The sequence below is a fragment of the Lagenorhynchus albirostris genome, chromosome 7 (genome assembly GCF_949774975.1).
Source record: "Lagenorhynchus albirostris chromosome 7, mLagAlb1.1, whole genome shotgun sequence".
In the NCBI taxonomy this organism is placed as follows: domain Eukaryota; kingdom Metazoa; phylum Chordata; class Mammalia; order Artiodactyla; family Delphinidae; genus Lagenorhynchus; species Lagenorhynchus albirostris.
The window spans coordinates 44,055,793-44,072,237 of NC_083101.1; the positions used below are offsets into that span (position 1 = coordinate 44,055,793).

General features: G+C 38.5%; 1 protein-coding gene across 1 annotated transcript in view; it reads right to left on the bottom strand.

Annotated features, from left to right (window-relative positions):
• PCSK5 (proprotein convertase subtilisin/kexin type 5) overlaps positions 1-16,445 on the bottom strand; it is a 316,125-nt gene that overhangs the window by 139,793 nt on the left and 159,887 nt on the right. The window contains exon 7 of the mRNA XM_060154957.1: positions 15,870-16,042. Within this exon, the coding sequence (XP_060010940.1) occupies positions 15,870-16,042 (173 nt within the window). The remainder of the gene's footprint in view (positions 1-15,869; positions 16,043-16,445) is intronic.

Genomic DNA, 16,445 nt, shown 5'->3' on the forward strand with positions numbered 1-16,445 from the left:
TGACAAGGATTTCCAAGATAAATCCTGTTCCTTAACAGAGCAGTGTTCACTGAAAGAAATAGGTCTGGGTCCAGAATCATGATGTAGACGCAAAACAAGAGCAACGACAAACTTTGGAAAGGTTTTTGTAGCTCACCCAAGATGTTTGTTTCAGAATTTAAAAATACATACTGCTTTTTTTTTTTTCGGTACGTGGGCCTCTCACTGCTGTGGCCTCTCCTGTTGTGGAGCACAGGCTCCGGACGGCGCAGGCTCAGTGGCCATGGCTCACGGGCCCAGCCGCTCCGCGACATGTGGGATCTTCCCGCACCAGGGCACGAACCCGTGTCCCCTGCATCGGCAGGCGGACTCTCAACCACTGCGCCACCAGGGAAGTCCCCGTATTGCTTTTTAAATACTTAATAACTCTTTGAATCATGATCATCAGTAGGACAGATGATTCATATGAAAATGAAGGCTCCTTAAAGGTGACCTGAAAAGTAATCTGAAAAGAAATATAATCCACAATTGAAAACAAATCAGGAGCACACAGCTTCCGATGCCTTGGAGACAACACTGGTGTAACCTGGTGGGAAAAAGTCTTCTTTGGGAAGACACCAAGAGAGCGTAGTCATGAGACAGACGTAATCAGAAGTCTTTGGGAAAGACTAAAGCCCAAGACTTGTTTCTTCAATCAGTGCATTTGGGCAAGATGGAGACTGGGGTAGGGAAATTTAATTGTATGAGACGGAATTGGACCCAGGAAATAAATTGGGTCACTCCCCACCAAAGCCCAAGGGAATCGAATGAGGCAGATATGAGACGTTTTTAAAGGAGTAAAAGAAGGAGACGTGGCCTCTGAGGGTCAGGAATCCAGGGATTAAGTGCTGCTTTTATCAAGAACAATCCCATGCTGAAGTGCTAACTTTGCCAGACACAAGCATCCTCACCTGGAAAATAAGCACACCTGACTCTCATTTTTAAGATCTACTCTACAAGTCGGAATGTCTGACGTGCAGAGTATACAGGTTTCCCTCGATCCCGCTCTGCTCTCAGAATGTTTAGTTATTGTGCTCTCAGAATTACTACGGTAAACAGAGGAATGACTCTAAGCATTTTAAAACCAAACTGTCGGACTTCCCTAGTGGTCGAGTGACTTACAAAAAACACTCTGTGGGAGTGTCTTCACCAATCTCATTTTATGCTACTTAGCCTATCAAAGGATGGTTGATGAAAGAAAAAGACTGAAAATACAAATGCAGTTAAAGAAGGCTTTTGTGAATGGCAACCTGTTTCTCCGCACTTTTGTCTTCCTGCCTTTTCTCAAGTGATAGGACTTCATTTCCCCCTCTTTCTTCCTCTCCGTCTCAATCTCACCCACCTTTTCTGCCCCACATCAGGTTTTCTGTATTCTGATTTGCTGTGTACACAGTAGGTCGCTAAGCCATATATATTAAGCAATTTTTTTTTTTTTTTTTTTTTTTGCGGTACGCAGGCCTCTCACTGTTGTGGCCTCTCCTATTGCGGAGCACAGGCTCTGGACGGCGCAGACTCGGCGGCCATGGCTCACGGGCCCGGCCATTCCGCGGCACGTGGGATCTTCCCGCACCGGGGCACGAACCCGTGTCCCCTGCATCGGCAGGCGCACTCTCAACCACTGTGCCACCAGGGAAGTCCAGCAATTTTTTATGTTCTGTTGACTTTTTAATAACACACTAAAAATATTAGATGCAGTTATTCGTGATGACATTAATTTTATCTGGCACAAATGAAAATCGATTGTATACGTTTCCGGAGCATACCAAATGCAGTCGACTTCCCTTTTAAAGGAATAGAGAGCCTGATTATGATTGTGGGACCAGCTGCTGGTGACAACAGTTGTAAGCATTTCTGGTAAAATGCCACATTTAAAAACGCCACTTATATCTACATTTAGGGTCTTTCCATGATATTCTTTGTGTTCTAGTACATGAAGGAGAAGCATGATGCACTGAATTCAGGGAACCCAAAGGTGACCTTAGCTCAGTTTTCTAAAAGGACACTTGCAGTTATATGGCCAAAGACTAGTGTAAAGAATGATCAATCAACAGCGCAAATACAGAACTACCCCAGATTCAGGTTCCTGATAAAAAGCTACTTTTATATTTATGGTGTGAATAGAAAGAAGAAAAAAACCCAAATTGAGTTGCTTATTCACCACATCTGACAGAATATAAATTCAATAGAGCATCAGCTCACTGAAGGCTTGTAGAATCAGTCCTGTTATCAGAGCTTCCCTTCCTTCAGAAGAGCTGACACAGGACCTGGACACATAATACAGCTTCTCCCACCTTATCACCAAGTGCTCAATGGTGTAACCCTTGGCTCCTGGGAGTAGTATTACATCAGGGTAGATTTCGTTTACTTTGTTTATTTCTAAAGTATAATTAGAAGAAGAAAATCAGTCTTTCATGGAGAAAGGATAGTAGAAGATCTAGGAGTAAATAAAAACCAGGTGTGTTTACTAATGGAAATAAATATGCTTTCAAGCAAATAATTTTATTCCTGTTAACCTGCAGATTCGCTGTACATTTAGAAACTCCACATAATAAAAACGTGGAGGCGAAGAATGTGCTATGGATGTTATTTAAAGCTGGACACATAAGAGGTTCGTACAGTGAAATTTTACATTTCTACATAAGGAAATTAAGGGACTAAAGTGAGCAGAGCCATTCAGTGGCAGAAAAGCTAGGACCAGATAATCCAGTCTCAACTCAACCAATGCTCATCCCCACTGACTAGTACTGACACTGGGTATTCCTAAAAATGCTTAACAACGTGGTTTAGAGACATATTGCTTAGCAATAGTGCATTAGAGGAAAAACAAAAAAACCAGAAACAAACCCAAAAACCCTTCCCTTCCTGCTTTATCTCATTTGCCAAATCAACAATCCCCAAGTAACTGTCTGCTTTTCATGTTTATCTATGGTCAATTCATATTGATCAATGCCCATCCCCTTTTTTTCCTCAGCCCTTGTCTTCCTCATCTGACTCAAAGAAGCCTCAGAAAGACTCAGGTTATTATTTACTTCTGGTCACTCCCACAGTCCTGCAAGCTCTGAGCCCTGTTCCAGCAGTTTTCCCAGGGCCTGGGGAAGGCTAACACCGGTCGCGGGGAGAAGCATGCAGATTTCTCATTCCAAGCAACTGAAAGAGTACGTTTGAATGTCATCTGCCCTCTGAAATAATCACAAGAATGAACAGCACCAACGCAGGTATTCTGGACATTCACCATCCCAGCACTCCCATTTTGAGGGAAAAAGAGACATACCTCCCAAAGGTTTCTCCACGTTGGATCATCGCACAGCAAATGCAATGTCATGCTCTAACTTTCAGGAGAGCCAGACTCATGAAATGGAGAAGGATATTTTCTATATTCACATTAATTCCCTATTTTCAAACTGCCCAGAAGGATACCATCACCTTTAAATTATATTGAAGGAGAATTTGAAAAATTCCTTTCACAGAGAATAAAAACATTTATTATCAATAGGGGTATGAAAGGAATTTATTGTAAATGTTTGGAAAGGCACTTGGAAAGAAGGATGGATACTCCAGCAATAATGAAAAGTTAATACTCTTCTCTAAGTTAGCTCTGGGGTAGAGAATGCCTCCTGTGGGCTGGTTCCAACTCCCAGCTCAGCTCTGAAGGGGTGAGCAAAGCTGCCGCTCTCTGAAGCCCATTCTGGGGCTTGAATGTCACAGGCCTCTACTCCATGAAGCAATGACTTTGACCTTTTGTGGAGTAGCTCATAACATTTCTGAAAGGCAGAAAATCAGCCCCTTACAGTTTCTTCCCATAAACATAATCCTGATTCAAATGAAAGCAAATCACACTTCTGAAAAAATTACAATTGGTATTAAGCTTATATTATTTACAAGACTGTGGTGGATACTCTAGGGTCCTTAAAGATGCCGAACGGTGGCCTTCCTCTCGGGGGGAGACCAGCAATTGGTCTGAGCACTGTGTATGTGAGACCTCAGTCAGTTTTCACGATGGCTCCATAAAGTATTATCATAGCCTTGTCTCAGGGAAACGGAAGCTCTGATAACTTAGTAACTTGTTCCAGGTCAAAATGCTAAGAGAGAAACCAAACTGAGATTTCAACTCTGGTCTTTGTGACTTTAAAGCCGATACTTTCGACATCATCACAGGCTGCATCCAGGGATGAAGAAAAAGGGAGAAGCTAGTGAAGTTCAGGATATGCCAAATCAGTTTGCCTAGATGATAAATTTCCTAGGAGTCCAGAGGAGAGCAAGGTCCCTGATGCAGTGTTCACTTTCATGACCAGAATTAAAACTACTGTTGGCTGAGAGCTGAGTATGCGGAGACAGGCCTGTATGACGCACTTCTTCAGAGCAGGTATCACACGGAGCATGGGGGCCAGGAGCACAGGCTCGGAAGGCAGACCTGAGTCTGACCCACAGTCATGCTTCTTAACGACCAGGTTACCTACTTTGCCAAGACTTGGTTTTCAAATCTTGAAACTGGGGGATGTCCTGTGAAAATTATCCCTATGCCTAACTCGAGAGGCTATCAGAGGTAATAATCATAATAATGTTTACAATCCTGAATATTAAATGTGATCGTTTTCCTCTTAAAGATGAGGAATGTAGGCTCAGGGCCAGTGAAAAGAAGTCTGCAATAAAAGCCATATATACGTTTAAATCATTGGATACTATCAACTCAGTTCAATTTATCCTTGTTTATTACACAGTGGCCTTTCTTTTCCGGTTGCTGCCATGTTTTGTTGAAGGAAATTTATGTACCTGTCCTCCCCATCAGCTTTTTCAAATCTATGTTTAGAATCACAGACACTCAGAATTGGTATGAACCTCAAGTTGACCTAATCCAATCTCTGTATGATTTTGTATCTTCCCTATAACGGGGACATCCAGACTATATTAGAATGACTCCTGTGATATGGACTTCATTTATCCCCAGGTGGCCCAGGAGTCACTAAAAATTGAACAAAACAAACTAAAAGAAAAGAGGACTGTTACTGATATCTGGTTAATCCATGAGCAGAACAAAGGGAATTAGAATGGAATTTGCAAAAGTTAAAAAAAAAACCACTCACAGTGTTAGTAACAAATCTCTAAACTAAAAACAAGGTGACAATAAATATCTGACGTGCATTATACAAGGCTAGGACAAATTTGTGCTTCTTTCCATATAAATGCATCACAGTTCACAATAATACAGTAATCTAAATCTGATACTTGGATATCAGATAATCTTCAATTACAGAATGTGAAACCACCTATGTATTTATGAAAACATCTATTTCTTTGTTTCCAAAATGGATAATGTTCTACTGGGTCCATTTGGCAAGTCACTTCTCAGCTTTGTTAAAGTTCTAAAAACACAGAGTTCCATCAGTACATAGTTAAATTCTAAGGGAAGATTTTAAAAATAAACTCCAGTTTAAGTTAATTTTTGGGACTTCCCTGGTGGCGCAGTGGTTAAGAATCTGCCTGCCAATGCAGGGGACATGGGTTCAAGCCCTGGTCCAGGAAGATCCCACATGCCGCAAAGCAACTAAGACCGTGAGCCACAACTACTGAGTCTGCGCTCTAGAGCCCACGAGCCACAACTGTTGAGCCCGTGAGCCACAACTAGTGAAGCCCACGTGCCTAGAGCCTGTGCTCTGCAAGAAGAGAAGCCACTGCAATGAGAAGCCCACGCACCTCAACGAAGAGTAGCCCCCGCTCGCCGCCAACTAGAGAAAGCCTGCGCGTAGCAACGAAGACCCAACGCAGTCAAAAATAAATAAATAAATTTAAATAAATAAATAAAGTCAATTTTCATGAAGTGAAACTGATATTAAAAAAAGCTCCCTTGTCTATCTTTGCCTGCCCATATATTATTTCAAAGTTTTACAACATTTGCCAACTAATTTAACAACAATCTGTCATTTACTAAAATGCAAATGGGTACCAAGCCTGCTACAGCTGGGTGTATATCAGATAAAAACATATCCTTCCCGAGTGGAATTGGTTCATTTTATTATGATTATTATTACTGCTTTATTATATAAGCTCATTATACCTCTTCTCTCCTGTTTTTGTGAACATGTGCCTTTAATTTAAGGGTGAAGAAACTGTGTGTGTGCATGTGTGTAAATGAGACAATGTGTGAAAATAAAGCATGCTTGTGCTTTCAGCAAATATTCTAAATATTCAATCAGTTGTAAAATCTGGTGAATTGAAAAGGAAATTGATGATAGAAAGGAGATATACTAATCAGAGACTTCATAAGAGACTAGTTTCCATCGGGACCCCTGAATAGAAGGGCAGAGTGAGGATGGGATGAAGGCCACTGTTCCAACAGGGAGTTAGAGACCAACGATTCCGATTTCACCTACTTTTGTTCCCCATCCTTGACACTGGTTCTGTCATGAATTCATTGTAATGCCTTAATTGATAACCCCAAAGCCTAAAATGCTCAAATAAAAAGAATCTGAAATTGAAAGTATACTTGCAGATAAAATGGCAAAGCAAACACTGTAAGCCATGATCCTACAATACCTACAATGAGCCCCATGATTTCTCCAGATAAAACATTAAGCTAAACGTCAAACCAGTGCTTGGTATGTAGTGAATACTTAAGAAATATTTTTTGAGTAAAATAATCAGGGAAGTACTGGTAATCCGAATACAGGGTTTTCTGATTATGGGAAAAAGAAAAGATTCAATTCTATGTTTTTCGCTTGTTTTCTAAAGGATATTATTAAACACACTTGTCAGGAAACTGTGAAATGCTCTCAATGCATTAGATGCCTGCTGGTGAATATCAAATGCATCATTAAAGTTTAATAACCCAACTAGGGCAAAAAAGATGACTGCAAGGCAACTAGACTGCACACAGTATGTTTTGTTATCGTGTATACTTTAGTCTGTCCTTATTGTTCACCAGATCTGGGAGTCTGATGGCTCTTTGTCTAGAACCTTTACTCATTGTTACATGGTGAGCTCCCTGAAGACAAGTCCTGAGTATTATTCACCTGCCACTAGCACCTAGAAAAGTGCCTGGAATATTATAACCACCAGTGAGTGTTTCCTGAATGCAACCAGAAATAAATGAATTAAGAAAGAGTCTATCAAAGACAATTTTAGGCAATTAGCTCCTTATTCTGACACCAAACCTTGGGTCCCCTATCTCTGAAACATTGTCAGTCAACTCACTCATTTTATAAAATCATTTCTTATTTAGAACTGTGTGGGCAGATGAAGCCAAGAGCTTCCCCTGAGGGAAGTCTTTGCCAGTCATACCGAGGAGCCAATCCGAAGGATCCCATGGTAAGTGAAATCGTATCTGTTTGAATGAGAGCAACTTTTTTTTCAACTATCCTTTCTCAAGATTTTCATTCTGAGACTCCTGCCAAAATTGTAAGAGACCCTATGTGTCCTCCTAAGAAGCTCAGAATGTTCCCTGTTGGTCACAGGGAGCAGTGATGAGTTTTAAAGAGAAGACAAATGACAAGATTTACATATAAAAATACTTCTGTGGCTGTGGTGTTCATGCTGAATTGAAAGTTGCAGCTCAAGCTGGGAGGATGGAAGTTTTGAAATTATGCTATTGCCGAAGTCTATACGAGAGATGTTGGTTCTAGTTGTGAGGACAAGAGGGCAGATTCCACAGACTTTTCAGAAGTAGTCCAGGAAAGAAAGACTTATTAGATGACTAGATCGAAGAAAAGAGGAAATGATGAGTTTTAGGAAGGGAGATTGGGTGAATGGCGGTGACATCAAGTAAATAAATACAACAGTGTTGGTAAAAACAACCCAATCACTAAAATTATTTCCAGTTCTAACATTCTGACTCTAATAAGTTTAGCTGAATTTTCACTAAGCAATTCTAAAGAACTTAAAGTGAAATTTAACAGCAATTCAAAAAAGTCATGAAAATAAAAGCTTTGGTGTGGTTAAAGTTTAGAACATTGATTAAATAAACACATCTCTACTGCAGGACTTCTCAGAGCCTTTAATATGCTTTTAAATTTCTAAAGGACGCATATAATAAGTGGTGTTTCTCAAGTGCATTTGAAAGCAAAATCCCCCCACCCCCCCCCCCCTTTTTAGCATTTTATTAATTAGTGTTTTACGGAAAAGCTTTAGAAAACCTTGGGTATTTTCTCCCATTTATTTTGGCCATTCCTTAATAATAATCTCAAGATTATATACTTACCTTCCCTAAGGACCATTCAGCAATATGAAACTGATTAAACCCAGAGATTTGGAACAATTAAAACTTTTTATAATATTTACATGATTAATCAGTATTTCACTTTTATTACTCTTGCCCTTTTAGTGATGATAATGATTAAGATTCATAGCATAATGAGAGATTCTTATGTTCCAGGAACTCTGATGAGTATTTAACAGGCATTAATCATATAATCCTCATAATAGTCCTATAAACTAATTACTAGCGTTTAGCTCCATTGTACAGAGGAACAAACTGATCCTCAGAGAGGCTAATTAACTCGAAAAAGGCAAGGTATTAGAACCCACTGAAGAGTCTGAATGCAGAGTCTGGGTACACTAATCACCAGACTATTCAACGTACGTTAATAACTCATTTCCAAAATATTAAACAAAAACAATGAAAGTGTGACCCTTAAGAAAATTAACTCAGTATACGCAGCAAATTGGCATGGAAGTCATTCATACATTCATTCACTAAATACCTACAGAGTACAAGACACTGTTTTGGGTACTTGGGATACAGTAGAGAACAGAACAGTCAAACTCAGGGCTTTCATGGAGGAGACAATCAATTAACAAGGTAAGTAAATCTAATACATAGAAGAAGGGATAAAAATTGCCAAAAGGGGGTTCTGAAGGGTTGGAATGCATGTATGTTATATTGTGGATAGAAAGAACCAGGCAGGAGTCCCTGTCAGGACAAATTAGATAAGAACTCAGAGAAGAGTACTGGGTTTCACAGTGACCTTGATAAGAACAGCTTCGGTGGAATGATGGGGCAGAGTCCTGATGCCATGGCTTCCCAGATGATAGGACAAATGAGGTTGTAGAGGGCAAGTATGGACCACAGTTTCAAGAAATTTTGTTTCAAAGTGAAAAAAAAAAATGAGGCAGTAATTGGAAGGAGATAGGAGCCCAGAGATGGATTCTCCTCTCTCTCTTTTGAGATAGGAGAATTAACAGTGTGAACGTTTGTGGATGGCAATAATACAGTTGAGAGGGAAATTTTAAAGATGAAAGAGAAGCTAACTGATTGAGCCATGTCACTGATGAGGTGAGGAGGAATGGGGTCAAGTGAAGAATTGGAGGCAGTGGACTCAGGTAGGAGAGCAATTAATTCACCATGGTAACAGGAGAAAAGCTAGAGTATGTGGTCACAGATGGAGGGAGGAAGACAGGTGTGCCAAACAGAACAGAAATGACAACTTGAAAAAAAAATCTATTAGATTTCGTTGAGGCCCACATTCTGACTTCTTTAGCTATGCTGAATATCTGTTTTCTACAAAATTGGGGAGAAGAGTATATATCTTATGAAATTATTGTGAAGATTAAAAGTTATCTATTTTAGGGCTTAGGAGAGTAACTATAGTATAGTAGTCTCGCAAATGTTAAATGTATTACTGTTATTATTTTCATGCAGCCCAAATGATATACTTCTAATTCTTGCATTTAATTTTATAGCTCTGTAGCAGCAAACATAGTGCTATCTTTGACAGAAAGAGCAAGTTGTCAATTGTGACATGGTTTGTTTAACATAGTTTCTCTAATGCAGTTTTGGCACATTAATTCTAAAGGGGCTATAAATGGAATCAATTTTGATTTTGTTATAAAGTCTTTGAAAACAGTGTTGCATTTTACTAGGCCAAATACTTATCTTATAGTAAACAAATAGGGAGCACTTTGAAATTCAATATTTGCTACATTTTTTGATTAGCAAGCAGAAGGCATGGATGCAGTCAATACTTGGACTCCTTGAGCAAAATGTATTTATTTCCTTTGTGAAAGCTTTCTTGATCCTTAAGCTTCTCTCTCTTGCCACCCATCTCTCCAGATGTCTTGACATTGCTGTCACCCAAGTCCAACTCATTATCAACTCTTTCCTGGACCATTTCAATCTTCCTCTCTTGCCTTCCCATCCCTCGCCCCACACGCAGTCCCTTCTCTACACAGCAGTGATCTTCTACTGCCCACTTTCTGTTCTTGTTGCTCCCAACACCCAAGTTAGCATTCTGTTCTGGAGATACACCCTAATCGTTCTCCACTCAGGGGGCTTTTTAGCTCTTGCTGTTTCTTCTGCACAGAGCATTCCTTCCACATTTCTTCACCTAACTGGCTTCTTATCACTTATGTCTCCATTCACATATCACCTCCTCAAAGATGATTCCCTGTCCTCCCTAACTAAATCAGTTCTGTTTCCCCCCAGTCATCAGTTTAATTGCATTCATAATACTTCTCCTTAGCTCAAATAGTCTTGATAGTTTCTACGTTTGTTTCGTCTTGTTGCTAGAATGGGGAAACTTTTATGTATTATGTATAAAACTTAGACGTCTTCTTCCGTCTTTTATCTACAGTGCAGAAGTTGGCTAAACTTAATAAAAAGAAGAAATTCCAATTCCTGTAGTTTCTAGATGATGTAGTTAAAACTGCAACAGTCTAAAGTCACGGTGACTTTAGACTGCCACATAGATTTTCAGCTAGTTTCTTGAAGGAATTATTTTTAGTCACTTATTCCCTCATTCCTTAAATCACTCAGCTAATAAATCACTTATTTATTTCATTATTGTGTTCTATAATCTAACTTTGTATAAAGTAATTATCCAATTATTTTCCATATATTTGACAGTATATATTATACAAAGAACACAAATTAAAATAATCTCAAAGAATATAAAATTTACCAAGTCATTTGATGCCTGATAGTGGAAGAATGAAAGATTTCTTTTTCCTGGAAAAGGCTATCTAATATACTGCTTCAAAAATCACAAACATGGATAACTGAAATGAATTTGTATACCGAGAGGTTACCTTGATGAAACTGAAGATGAGCTTTTATAAGGCAAGTAAAATCGAAGGTGAGTATAGACATAGGAAGAACAAAATAAATGACATTATAGAACTCAGAAAGTCTATGCTGACTTTTATCAGATTATTTTTAATCTACCACTACAAGTAACTAAATGGAATCATCTAGAACTCCACAGTGTGGAATGCTATAGGAGAGAAGAATGGGGGGCTGAGAATAAATACAAAGTTTTCTGTATGAACATGATCTCTTTTCCAAAGAAAGAAAAACGTATATATGGTATTTCTTGAGCACTTATTATGTTCCAGGTACTGTGTCAATTGCTTTATATGCATTATCATCTCACTTAGCACTCGTAACATCTTTGTAAGTAAATACTATTATTGCCCTACTATAGATGAGGAAATGGAAGCAGAGAGGTAATTTGATCTAAATCAGGTCAGAGAGCAGTAAATGACAAATCCTAGACTCAACTCTAGACTAAGTCGCAAGCCCATGTATATTAAACACATAAAAACCCTCTCATGCTGATCTTAACACATTTAAATGAGTCACCGCTGCTTTTCCATAATTAGATGTGCAATGCTAGAAGTCAGAATAATTTGTTCTTTTTAAGAGTTACTTCTTTTGTTACTGCCTTAACTCTAAAAGTAAATGGTCTGTTTTAAAACTAAAGTCCTTGTTTTCCCAGATTAAAACCTTGAGAGATCCTCAATGGAAAGTTGAATGAATTATGGGATATCCATACTCCAAAAATTTTGAAAGAGTAAAATGAATGAGTCCTATCCTATGGATTGCCCCAGAAGGATACGCATGATACACTGTTAGGTGAAAACAGCAACATGCAAAGACATATGATCCCCATTTGGTATACGAACGTGCACAGGAGTATGGGAAGATGTAGTCCATACTCCTAGCAATGGTTATCTAGTTGGACAGGAAAATCTATTTTAATTTCATCATTATAGTAATGATCTACTGTAACAGGCATGGATTACTTTTATAATTAATGATGAGTATAGAATAAGTTTTTTTAAATTATTTATTTCTGAATATAATCTTTCTATATATCTGAATAACTTTTTCAGATCATCTTGTTTCTAATATTAGCTCTTTTTTCCTTCCACCAACGTACCACATTTGTATTTGTTTTATATATTAGACTTCCAGTTAAGATTTCCATTGAATGAAAGATTCACTAGCAATAATAAATTTGAAAATCATTGGTCCATATCACCTGATTTAATGATAGCTACTGAATACAGGACATTCTCTCTCTCTATATACTCATGAGGCTATGTGTACTACTAACATAAATAGATTCATTTTAATGAGAAATTTCAGCTTGCTCTTTATTATGTTAAGAGTCATACACATACAGTTGAAAATTAAATATGAACTAAGCATGAGTGACTTAACTTGAATAACCATTGTACTGCTGACACAGAGAGAAAGAATAGTAATGTGCAGCCCAAGGTTTTGGTAATGAAATCACCAGATTACTGGTGATTAAAGGAAAATTCTACCCAACAACTTAGTTTCAAAGCATTCTAATGTAGCTGAAAATTGACAGAGCTAGAAAAGTCTGAAGCAAACCTAACGATAGTTAGAAAGTGCATACAGAACAAGTGCAGAAGTCTTCCCTCCAGTCTCTTTCAGAATAACCAGGAGACGGCTTAGCTCAGACTTCTGATTAAAACCCTAACCCCAATCCCACAAAGGTGGAAGAATCGTAATTATTTGTACTCCAGCTGCAATGTTACCTTAATCAACTGCATGCATTCCACCGTTTCAAATCTGGGCTGAATTTATAACAACCCTATGGTTAGCATAATTTGCAGTAAATTAAATTCAATTCAACAAACATTCACTGAGTACTCACTAGAATTCAATGGACTTTATGGGTTTTGCAAAGCCCACAAGGGTGCGTACAGTACAAGCTCTGCTCTTCAAGAACTTACTATTTAGTGAAGAAGATACATGCAAAACTCTGACAGAGAGCACAATATGATAAAGACCATACATACCAGGAAGAATACAAAGTATAGGAAAAATAAGGTAGGGATCACGTACACTAAATTCTAGCTTGGCAGTGAGAAGGTTTCTGGGAAGAGGTAGCAGTTTAACTGAAGTTTGATGGTCAAATAGGATTTGTCTGTACAGTAGTAGGTCATGGGAGAGAGTCAAAGACCACATACTGTAGAGAAAGCAGTATGTGCCAATGGGCAGTAAGAGTGGAGTATGCTTCACAGACACAGAAAACAAACCTATGGCTACCAAAGAGGAAAGGGAGGAGGTAGGGATAAACTAGGGGTAGACGACTAACAGATACAAACTACTATACAGAAAATAGATAAGCAACAGGATTTACTGCATAGCACAGGGGGCTACATTCAATATCTTGTAATAACCTATGATAGAAAATCTGAAAAATATATACCTAGCTGGATCACTTTACGGTACACCTGAAACTAACACAATATTGTAAATCAACTATACTTCAATTAAAAAAAAAAAGAGTGGAGTACGCTTACATTCCTAAAAAGAAAAAAGAGATGAGGAAGCAAAAAGAGGTTAGGCCCAGATCAACAATGGCCAAACGTGAACATGATTAAAATGTACGTTTTAGACTCACAGATATAGAGAACAAACTAGTGGTTACCAGTCAGGAGAGGGAAGGGGGAGGGGCAATATAGGGGTAGGGATTAAGAGGGACAAACTTAGTTATAAAATAAGCTACAAGGATATATTGTACAACACAGGGAATATAGCCAATATTTTGTAATAACTATAAATGATTATAAACTTTAAAAATTGTGAATCACTATATTGTACACCTGTAATTTATATAATATTATATATTAACTATACTTCAATAAAAACTTTTTTAAAATAAATTTTAAAAATGTATGATTTAAATCACTCAATGGTGCATTCACGAGTAAGAAAGAGAAAGGAGTTGCTTCTGGTGGAGTATTACAACTGTATAACCCTTATTTTTTAATTTAACTTAAATAAGATAGGATTTCTCAAGATCTATAATTTGAAACAAATATTTTATTACATTAGATTATATGGTCAATTTGGGGGAGAGGAGTGGTCAGCGAATTTTTTTAGTGAAATCAAGGAAAATGATGATGAATTAAGCTGCCTGGTTAGGGAATGTGGGAACAGAAAAATAATATTGTCCTGGGACAGAGGTGAAGCTAGGGAAGGGACTACACAAGGGAGATGCCCAGAAGGGCATTGTTGGATGACCTATCAACACCAATTGGAGGGTTTCAATATCTCCAATTCTCAGTCTCACAGTTTCAAGAATTTATAGCTCCAAATCCAAAATTAACATATTGATGAATATTAATGATGTTAATATTCATATTAATAAATATTTCTTTTCAACAAATCTAAGCATCCAAATATACCTCTGTTCTCATCAGAGGAAACTCTCTAGCCCTTAGCTTACTTGCAGGACAGATACAATGCACAATCCTGTCTACTGACTCAGCCTAGAGCTCCATGCATTCCTCTAGACGGGAGGATTGGAAACTCACTATTTCAGAGGTGGCTTCATATGAAAGTCATCACCAATCAACACAGTTTGAGCTGAGGTGCTTTTAAAACATACAAATATACAAATAGTTCATGCAGCTCTATGTCAATAAAACAAACAACCCAATCAAAAAATGGACAGAAGACCTAAATAGACTTTTTTTTTTTTTTTTTTTTGCGGTACGCGGGCCTCTCACTGCCGTGGCCTCTCCCGCCGTGGAGCACAGGCTCCGGATGCACAGGCTCAGCGGCTATGGCCCACGGGCCCAGTCGCTCCACGGCATGCGGGATCCTCCCAGACCGGGACACGAACCCGTGTCCACCGCATCGGCAGGCGGACCCCCAACCACTGCGCCACCAGGGAAGCCCTAAATAGACATTTTTCCAAAGAAGACATACAGATCGCCAAAAAAGCACATGAAAAATTGCTAAACATCACTAATTATCAGAGAAATGCAACTCAAAACTACAATGAAGTATCACCCCACACCAGTCAGAATGGCCACTATTAAAAAGTCTACAAATAATAAATGCTGGACAGGGTGTGGAGAAAAGGGAACCCTTCTACACTGTTGGTGGGAATGTAAGTTGGTGCAGCCACTATGGAAAACAATATGGAGGTTCCTCAGAAAACTAAAAATAGTTAACATATGATCCAGCAATCCCACTCCTGGGCATATATCCAGAGAAAAATATAATCCTAAAGGATACATGCACCCCAATGTTCACTGCAGCACTATTCACAATAGCCAAGACATGGAAGCAATCTAAATGTCCACCAACAAAGGAATGGATAAAGAAGATGTGGTACATACATACAATGGAATATTACTCAGCCATCAAAAAGAATGAAATACCATTTTCAGCAACATAGTAAGTGAAGTAAGTCAGATAGAGAAAGACAAATATCATATGATATCACTCATATGTAGAATCTAATTTTTTAAAAAATGAAACAAATGAACTTATTTACAAAACAGAAACAGACTTACATATACTGAAAACAAACTTCTGGTTACCAAAGGGGAAATGTGGGCGGGAGGGATAAATCAGGAGCTTGGGATAAACATACTCACTACTATATACAAGATAGATAACCAACAAGGACCTACTGTATAGCACAGGGAACTCTACTCAATATTCTGGGATAACCTATATGAGAAAAGAATCTAAAAAAGAATGAATATATGTGTATGTATAACTTAATCACTTTGCTGTACACCTGAAACTAACACAACATTGTGAATCAACTATACTCCAGTAAAATAAAAAAAAAACAAACACCTACCATTCTAACACCGTTTTCAAAGGCTTGCCGGGTGAGTGGAGCTGGTCCATCCACAGTCTTGCCATCATCATCTGGGCCCCAGCTCGCACTGTAAATGTGCACATGCTGAGGATTGAAGCTAACTGATTTTGCTTCAACCATATCCGTGACATCTCCATCCAGCATTCGAACTCCTGTAAGACAGAAAGGGGAAGTAACTCTAACAGAAGCTTCACCCAAACAGACCGAGATATATTTCAATCGTAGCATTTTTTTTTTTAAGGAAAGAATAACCTTTAAATCAACACTAAGTCAGCATATGTTCCTCAGAAAAGGATACTGCAAGACTTTTCTGAAGCTTTCTTGGGGGGAAAGGAAGTTACATTCCACGTAGAAGAGCAAAACTTCTTTAGAAACGTTTTTAGCCATTGTTCTCTTTTTCTAAGTTTCCACATTCTTTCCCTTCTCTTTATCTGTCTTAAGGGATAGGTTTGTCTCTTGACAAAGGGAGTCTCAAGCAATCCATCTTCCCTAAACTTCTCTTCATTAGGTACCTTGTGCTCATAATTGGTATAAAACATTCTAACCTCAGCAGGC